This window comes from Onychostoma macrolepis, chromosome 03 (genome assembly GCF_012432095.1).
Source record: "Onychostoma macrolepis isolate SWU-2019 chromosome 03, ASM1243209v1, whole genome shotgun sequence".
Taxonomy (NCBI): domain Eukaryota; kingdom Metazoa; phylum Chordata; class Actinopteri; order Cypriniformes; family Cyprinidae; genus Onychostoma; species Onychostoma macrolepis.
Window position 1 is genome coordinate 19079282 of NC_081157.1, and position 9046 is coordinate 19088327.

The following is a 9046-nucleotide window of genomic DNA, read 5'->3' on the forward strand; positions in this document are numbered from 1 at the left end:
CCCTGATGCCGGCATTTTATATACAGTATAATTACCGAGAGAAAGTGTATGTTTCTTTCCTGCTGTGTGAGCTACTGAAATGAGCCGCACTCTGAAACAGCCAATCAGAGCAGAGCTCAACATTATTATTCATGACCCTTCCAAATAACAGACCATTTAATTCTAGGGACAAAATCCTAGGGTTGTAAATGGACATGTAAAAGCGTTTCTGGAGAATTTTTTTTTTTTTTTTTTGCCCTTACCTAAGCCACATACCTTCTATGTAGATATCAGAGAACAATTTAAAATATTGTATCAATGCATTCTGTGGCACCTTTTAAGAACAGTAATCACCATGTCAATAATTTGAGTCCTTGTTACAGTGTAATTAACTTAATAGCATGTACATACTGTACTTATTATACATAATTTACTGTAATTAGTATGGTAAGTACATGTAACATGTAACTAGTACACAATAGTGTTACCTTAAATATTTTTGTTTATTCGTGGTTTCTTTTGCTGCACCTGTTTAGCCTCCTTCAGGAGAACTTAAATGTATCTGTCTGCTGAAGTAGTCATGCTGGGGATTGGTGAACAGACCTTTTGTGTTTTCCCAGCATGTCATGGGCTTTCACTGTTGTTTTCACAGATGGTCAGGCTTCCTCAGGGCTGGATGCTCTGGGCCAGCAGCAGCAGCAGGCTCGTGTGGGTCAGTGGGGTGAACAGTCTCCGTTCCTGCAGGCCGGTGTGGCCCCCTTCCCCCTGGCACAGCAGTTGGCTCATCTCAGCCAGCCGGGTCTGCGACTTCCCCAGCAGCTCCTCCGAGCCGGCTGGGGCCTGGGCCCTGCAGCAGAGGAGGAGCCCAGACCTGCCATGCCCAGGTTAGAAGACTCTTTGTTCTGCTCGCTTTGTATTATTTTGCAAGTCTGACGAAACCAGAATCCAGTAGTCCGTAAAATTTCATAAGGTAAATGTATTTATTAGCATGATGATAACTAGATGCTGTGCCACCTTTAAAGGGACATGATGCAAAATAATGTGATGAGAGGAAAAAAGTTACTCTATTGCTTTTACTTTCTATCACAAAAATTCTGTTCCCCCGAGAAACTTTGCGGTCACTCGGGAAAAAAAAAAAAAAGATTTCTCAGGAGAACGCAAAGGTTTTGCAGTTCAAACAAAAGGTTTCTCTTCACAAAACTTTTGTGATTGAAAACCATAGACTGTAAAAAAAAATGGACGTAATGTCCGTGACTTCACCCGTAGGTTTCTGTAAAGCGTTTTTGAAGCCTAAAGTGGGCGGAGCCGGCCGCCGCCATCTTGGAAGCGCGTCACCGCGCGTCACTCCCGGATAATCGAAAATGGGCAAAAACGCGGGACGTGGGTGAAGCTGAGCTGAAACCACGCCCCTCTATAGTGACAGCAGTGCTGCCGTGCAAAGACTAAACACCCTAACTTCGTTTTTGGTCGAAAATGAGTTAATGATCATTTTGGGACATGTTTAACATGTTGTATCATGGAGAAAAGCCCTGGAGAAACCAAGGCAGAACACAGTATAACATCAGTTACCATTTTGCAGACAGTGCAAAAGCAGAGTACAATATCAATATAGCCGTAAAAATCAAGTTTGAGATCATTTTCATTAAAACATCTAATTGCCAGATTCCCAGTGTCCTACCTATAATAATTTTTTTCTGTACAAATACAAAAGTTTCACACTAGCGAGTTTCACACTCTGGAGCGCGCGGCAGTCCACCTGTCACTCAAGTGGCCACACCCTTAATTATGCAGAACTTTAAGGCTTAATATAATTTAAACGGATGAGTTATAAAAAAATTCACCCCCCTCACAGTTGTCACGAAGGGCAAAATTAGCTATATAGACCAAAATAATTTTTTGTACCAGGCTATAAACATGTTTTTTTCTGCTGTAAAGTTGGGTATTTTAACATGGGCAGTCTATGGGATTGACTCCCTTTTGGAGCCAGCTCCAGCGGCCAGTCGATGTATTGCAGTTTTAGTCACTTCCGTGTTGGTTTCAAGAGAGGGAGCGGGAGGTTGCCCTTGGGTGAAAACAAACAAGTTTTGCGAATTAAAGTTTCTTGGGAGAATGAAAAAGTTTGAGTGAACACAAGGTTTCTCAGTAGAAAGCAATTTTTGTAAGAAATTGTGTCGGTTTGCAAGCAAACGCAGTTTTGCGCAAAAGTTTCTCGGGGGAATGCAAAAGCAACAATTTTGTGAATTAATGCACAAGTTTCTTGGGAGAATGAAAAAGTTTTGCAAGCACAACGTAAGTGTTTAAGTGAAAACAACAATTGTGTGCATGAATGCAAAAGTTTCTCAGGTGAACAAACATTTTGCGAGCAAATGCAAACTTTCTCGGAACGCAAATGTTTTGTGTGATTTTAAAATTTGATGAGATCAAGTCACAATGTAGCACACCTCTGTTCATTGTTTATTACTGTTAGTACGTTTGTTTCATGCCGTTTCGCCATTTTTCTATACTGTTTTTGAAAATATAATAGACAGAATACAGTGCAGTATGTAATAAGCTAGTATTCCATTACTACCATATCCTGAGTCTTTTCTTCCCGCTTCTCTTGCTCAATCTCTCTTTCTCTTTCTCTGTCTCTCTTTCTCCAGATATCCCGGTCTGTTGCGTGAAATGCTCCCTCAAGACCAGTATGAGCAGCGGGAGCCGGCTGACATGCCCCCTCCTCAGTCTCGCCTCCTTCAGTACCGTCAAGTCCAGCCCCGAAGCCCTGGAGACCTGCCGTCTCCCTCTTCCTCCAGCTCAAACCACACCTCCGGCCCCAATCCCTTCCCAGCTCCAGGTCCACCCTCCTTCCCTGACACCAGCCGAGAGCAGCCCATGGGCAGCCAGCCCTTCCAGCAGCACCAAGCCTTCAATCAGGCCTCCTTCTCCTTGCCACCCGAGCACACAGCGGGGCCTCTTCCGGTCAAATACCTCCTACAGGAGGCCCACTGGCCCCACCCTGGCCTACCCCAGAGCCATGTGCTGGGCCACGGCATGCCCTTTGGCCTGCAGGCCATGGCGCACAGGCAAGAGCAGGGCCCCCTCACGCAGCTGCAGCACCAGCAGCAGAAACAGCAGCTCCAGGCCCCGCAGAGCTCCCTGCACAGCGTAGAAGAGGTGAGGGCTGTCTTTGGGCTGTTAAATGAAATCTTCACTGTTTTGCTGTCTGCACTCCCATTAGTAGTCACTGCATAATTACATAAAGCTGAACTCTCATCAAAAGCCTTAGATGCTAATGTTGCCACAAATTAACAATTTGCATTAAAAATCAACAAATTACTGTCACTTGTCACTGTAACTGCTGTCAAAGGGGTGATTGAATTTGTTTTAATGGAACATTCCATGAATGAGTAATAAAACTTAGGAATTAGTAATTTTAGCACTTTGTTTCATGAAGTCAATAGGTTTTTTTTTTAAAGGGTTTTGGGTTAAATGCCTGAAAAAAGGTCTGTGGTCAAAATAAGCTCAAGAGATTTTCATGGTTTATTCTACAATGTAAAATGGATCAGTAATAGCCTGTTTGAGCTTTTACTTGTCTTGAAAAAGGCGGTTACTAACAAATGGCTAAATGGGACTACAGAGTTTTGAAACGTCATCACACCTAAACTCATCTACTCGCTAGTCTGCTTTCGCAGCCTCATTGTGTTTTATAATCAACTCAAACATTCAAACTTCAAAGAAGATTTAAAATAATGATCGGAAGAGTTGTCCGAAGCTTACTAGTAGTGAAGTTAAAGTTTGTAGCCTTACTTTCGCTTTTACTTTGGCAGATTTAGACTCAACTCATGTTTAGAGCTGTCACTAACAATTATTTTGGTAATAGAGTAATCTGTCAATTATTCTGACGATTAATCCAGTAATTGGATAATTATAATTTTTTGTGGTAATAAAAATAGACCTAAGCGAATGCTAGCCTTTAAAATTACTTAAAATACATACTATAGCCTCATTGCTATTTTATAATTAGTTCAAATAACATATCAAAAACAAGTAATTATATGGTTTTATTGAACAAAACCGTTAAAATAAATGTATTATCAACAATAGATCTAACGTACATTACGCATTATAACAAATGACTGCAGAGGGCGCCAAAGGCCTGACGATTGTTTTACACTTTACTGCGCAATGCAATCCATTTCGCTCCACACATGTAAATGATAACCGTTTGTGTGGAGCAGCATTTACTTTACTTTTTACTTTGTCATTTAGCAGGCGCTTTTATTTTTATATATACATTTAGTATGTTGAAGTACTAAAATAACTCAAATTAAATCAAACTAAAACTTAATAAAAAACCTATGCAGACATAATAAAAAAACTAATAAAATGACAACATTACTACAACTGTAGCTAAAACTAAAATAGATAACAAATACAAATCAAACTGCATTAGTTTATCATTAATCCTAAAAAAATAACACTGAGCCAAACACGCAGCTAAAAAAAATAGCAATAACTTACTTGCACATTGTAAGAAACGGTTATAAAAACCGAAACAGAAGTGAAACAAGTAGTAGGAAAGAGGAAAAATAAAAAGCGATACTTATATCCCTTGTCGGTTTCCCTGTCCGGGGAGTCGCACGGTAGAGTCGATGGTCTTTACACTCTTCGGTCTTCACACTAGGAGGCCTTCACGCGACCGCTGCCGCGTTACACTAAGCTTTTTTTTATGCCTGTCTAACAAAATACTAATCTAATTCCTGTTAATCACAACAAATGGCCAAGCAAGCGCCCGACACTGACAAGGGATGCGATACAGTAAGAGACCAAACGCGATTTCAGCACGTCATTTGTGCATTCTGACATGCACATACGTAACCTGCATGCATGTAAATAAAGCACATATATTAGTTTTGTATTTTTATATACATAATAAATATACAGTACACACATTATGTAAACAACTTTTATTTTGGATGCGATTAATCGTTTGACAGCACTAATTGAATTGTAACATTTGTGAACTCACAATAGCATTATGCTTTGTTTTTTACATTTGTATAATATCTCATGCAGCCTTGGGAAACGGTCTAATGTGTTTCATGAATTCTCGTCCGTGGAATGTGTATTTTACTGGTTACTTGTCACGGGCAAATTGCAGGAAGGATTATTTTTTTTAAATCAAGTACTCTAATTGAATCGATGAATCGCTGTCACAGCCCTACTCATGTTCATTGTGAAGATTATCTTGATGAACAAAATGTGTAAGAATCAAACCTTTGTTGGTCTTTGTCACAGAGCTTATTTTCTGCAATAATCCAAAAGTCAATGAGGAAAATCCTATTGGGCTTTTTGTCGAGGGAACCAGGGTGATGCAAAATTTATGGTTGGCCTACAAAAAAAGTCATCATTCCAGCACTATTACCACAGAAAATAATTGTTAATTGTCTCAGTTTGTAAAAACAAAGGGAAAACATGTTTACAGTAATGGACTTTCAATGGAAGTCTATAGTGCAAACAGACCAGAAGGTTTTAAAAGCTCACATTTTTGTTGAATCACTCTACAACGTAGGTGGATGAACTACTGGTTATGTACTAACCATTGTACTTCCTGTAGGAGTTTGCTCCATATATAAATTGTTTCAAGACACTAAAATCATATCAAACCTAACTGGAGAAGCTGATTTAAACTCTGATGGTCGCATATTTTAAGCGTTTTTTGTGATTTCTTATTTTAAACATTTTTATTTTGTCATCAAGGCCTCCATTGTAAGTGTATTTAACACTTATGTGTTCTTCAGTTTTTATAAATTTACAGGAAATATGTTGAAATTGTCTGTGGTAATGACAACATTTTGTTAAAGAGAGCCCAGAATATAGCTTTAAAGTTGCAGTAGTTACACTTTTGGTACTCTTAGTTCTCTTATTTGGACTTCTGCTGCTGCTTGTGTGATTTGGCATATAAAAATAGGCTGAAAAAGGACAACAAATAATAAATCATGTCTGAATTGGACTACATATCTCTGGCATTCAATTGAGCTCCCACTGTTTTTGATGTTTCAATCAGAGGGTTGGACACAAATGCATCCAAATGAGTATCTCTTTGATTGCATTAGTTTTTTTTCCTATTCCCACTCTCATTTTCTGTCTCTCAGTATGAACCACGGGGCCCCGGGCGGCCTCTGTACCAGAGGAGGATCTCCTCCAGCTCCCCCCAGCCGTATCCGGACAGCCTGGATCCTCAGGACCACCCCACGCCCTCCTACAGATACCCCTCAGCAGACCTATGGCTGGGCAGCAGCGGGCCCGGCCCAAGCCCCGCTCCTCTCCACAACATTCCATGTAACGGAGCGAGCCACCTTGTCCCTCACAGGGAGGTTTTAGGTGCGTTTCAATGAGCTTTGCATGCATAGGATAGATTTTGGTGGCTGTTGTCGTGATATACAGGTGCACTTATTCGTTTTATTCATTGTTGGATGTTCATTAAGGAAATTCACATCCAATTATTTAGTTTGAATCATCTAGTGAGGAGTCAAAATGATTGCTGTGCTCAGTGTTTTTATTGTTCACTAAAACTATTAAAACTTGTTTTCAGTCATTGAAATAAAGCTAAAAGAATAGCTTGAAGACTTAAAAAAAAGTTTGTAATATTGCCTTGGCAACTAACTGAATAAAAGTTTGTTGAAGTACCAAATTGACAAACTTATAAACAATACTAAAATAACACTGGTTTAGCTGATGTAATTATATGTCTTCATATATTCTGATTCTTCTTTTGCGGTATTAGCTATTTTTAATAATTAAAGCAATTAAAGCGATAATCAAACATTAAAATTAAAATAATTATGAATAAATGTAATACTGTATAAATGATGCAAAAAATAACACAATCGTATGTAGGAATATATTGCAATTCTTTTTTTTTTCCTTTTTTTTTTGCAGTATTGCAAAGCTATTTTTCATGACTACATTTGAACTGAAATTAAAATGAAAACCAAAACTATTAAAATAAAAGCTACTTAAAAATAAATACTGTAATTCTATATAATCAAACAATACTAAAATAATACTGGTTTTGCTGCTGTGAACGTATATCATATATGTATGTAATATACTATATTGTCATTTCTTTATGAAGTATTGCAAAGCTGTTTTTAATCAGTAAAATTAAACTAAAAGCTGAAAATATTCAAATAAAAGCTACTTCTAAAATAAATGCTGCTATTTCTAAAATATAAAGAAACGCTATATAACTAATACAAAAACAACACTGATGTAATCATGCCATAGATCTGTCAATATATTGTGATTCTTTTTCTTGCAGTATTGTAAAGCTATTTTCAATCATCGTATTGATCATGTTGCTATTTTTTTTGTTTTGCATTTCAAATAATTTAATTCAGTCATAGCTGAACAAGAGTGAAGTGAATGTTCCGCACCGTGATGCTGCATGCAGTTAAAAATAGTTCAGTTTTGAAAAACATGTCTAATTTGTCTGGAGGGCATGCACCATTGTACTGATACCAATTGTACAGCCGTTCAGACAACCCACCATTGAGTTGATTTTAAATATTAAGTTTTGCTCATCCATTGAATCAACCTTTTACATTTTAGTCATGTAAAAACTGTCTATACCAAGTGAAATGCAATGGTGTTTAATAATGAACATTAATGTTGCCTGTGATCCCATTAGACCTGTGATGAATATAATAACTGGCACTTGATCCAGTTGTGTTGAAGGAATAACGACGTGCGCTAATTGTTCCTCAGTTTCAAAGGCGATGAGCGTCGCAGACGAGCAGCAGTCGCCTCACCCCGCCAGCGCAGCGTCTCTCCAGCACCACGGACAGTTCCCACCCCTCATGCCCAGCAAGCAGACCCCGCCTGACCCGGGAGGGGGCAACACCAGCCCAGGGGGCCCCCAGGGGCCCGGCAACTCCAAGCCCCCGACCATGTCCTACGCCAGCGCCCTCCGAGCCCCTCCAAAGCCCCGGCCGCTGCCCGAGCAGGTCAAGAAGAACAGTGACCCCATCTCTCTGTTACAGGAACTTAGCATAGGCAGTTCAAACAGTAGCAATGGCTATTACACGTATTTTAAATAAGTCAATATATATGAACTATATACACCTGTTAAAAAGGAAAACTGTTGAAAAAAAATAGAATAACAATCTAAAAAAAAAAAAACCAATAAAAATGTCTTTTGATTTTGTGGGATAGTTAGACATTTTGCGTTTTATTATTTTTTACTTGCTTTAGTACTATAGTTGGTTCTTTTACAGTTTGGCATCTGTGATTTTACAAACCGAATCAGCATATATATATATCATGAAACACCAAAACATTTGGGGAAAAAAACATTTAAAAACCAATAACAAAAAAAAAAAGATTTATGGAAAAAAGATTTTTAAAAACACCATGAATTGGTTGACCACTCAGCTGCCCGTCTTTCCTGTAATTTTGTCCGCTCTCTTTGCATCCACTCCCAGAAGTAAAACTTGTTGAAGTGATTTTTCCCAGCTGGCATTTTTTTATGATGTTCAGTTTCTTGGTGTGTTTTCTTGTGCTTGCTGCTGAGTGGTGAACTGACTCGGATAAAAAATATTATAAAAAGTTGTATAGATGTAGACAGACTTTTCTCAAACCTGTACATATGAATAAATGAATACATGAGATGACATTTGTGTGCTTTGTTTTTCTCCTGCCGCATCCGCAAGTAGAATGTAAAATATTCACATAGGCAACTATCAAACCTTTTTATTATCAATGAGATGGCACATCAGAATGTTTTTAACTTTTATTATGTTTGCAAATACATGGAAAGATGATTTCTCAAGAGGCTGCTTTTTATTGGATATCAAAATGCTCTGTTTTAATAAGCAACAAAGAGGTTTTGTTTGTGCTCTCCTGATCAGGATATAAAAAGTGAACCATTCAGAGCTATAATATATTTACTTTTATAATATATTTGCTCAGGAAATGGTTATTAGTGCTGGCAAAAGGCTCGAAGCAACCGAAAACAAAAACTGGTCATTTAATGAAGCTATTAGCAATAAAGCAAACCGATATCTTACTGTAGAACTACATTACC

General features: G+C 38.4%; 1 protein-coding gene across 2 annotated transcripts in view; it reads left to right on the top strand.

Annotated features, from left to right (window-relative positions):
• Window positions 1–8633, top strand: part of helz (helicase with zinc finger) — a 66485-nt gene extending 57852 nt beyond the window's left edge. For both annotated transcript variants that reach the window (XM_058771480.1, XM_058771481.1), the window contains exons 28-31: window positions 632–863; window positions 2622–3132; window positions 6114–6342; window positions 7729–8633. In XM_058771480.1, the coding sequence (XP_058627463.1) occupies window positions 632–863; window positions 2622–3132; window positions 6114–6342; window positions 7729–8060 (1304 nt within the window). In that variant the 3' untranslated portion in view covers window positions 8061–8633. The remainder of the gene's footprint in view (window positions 1–631; window positions 864–2621; window positions 3133–6113; window positions 6343–7728) is intronic.
• The last annotated feature ends 413 nt before the right edge of the window (window positions 8634–9046 follow it).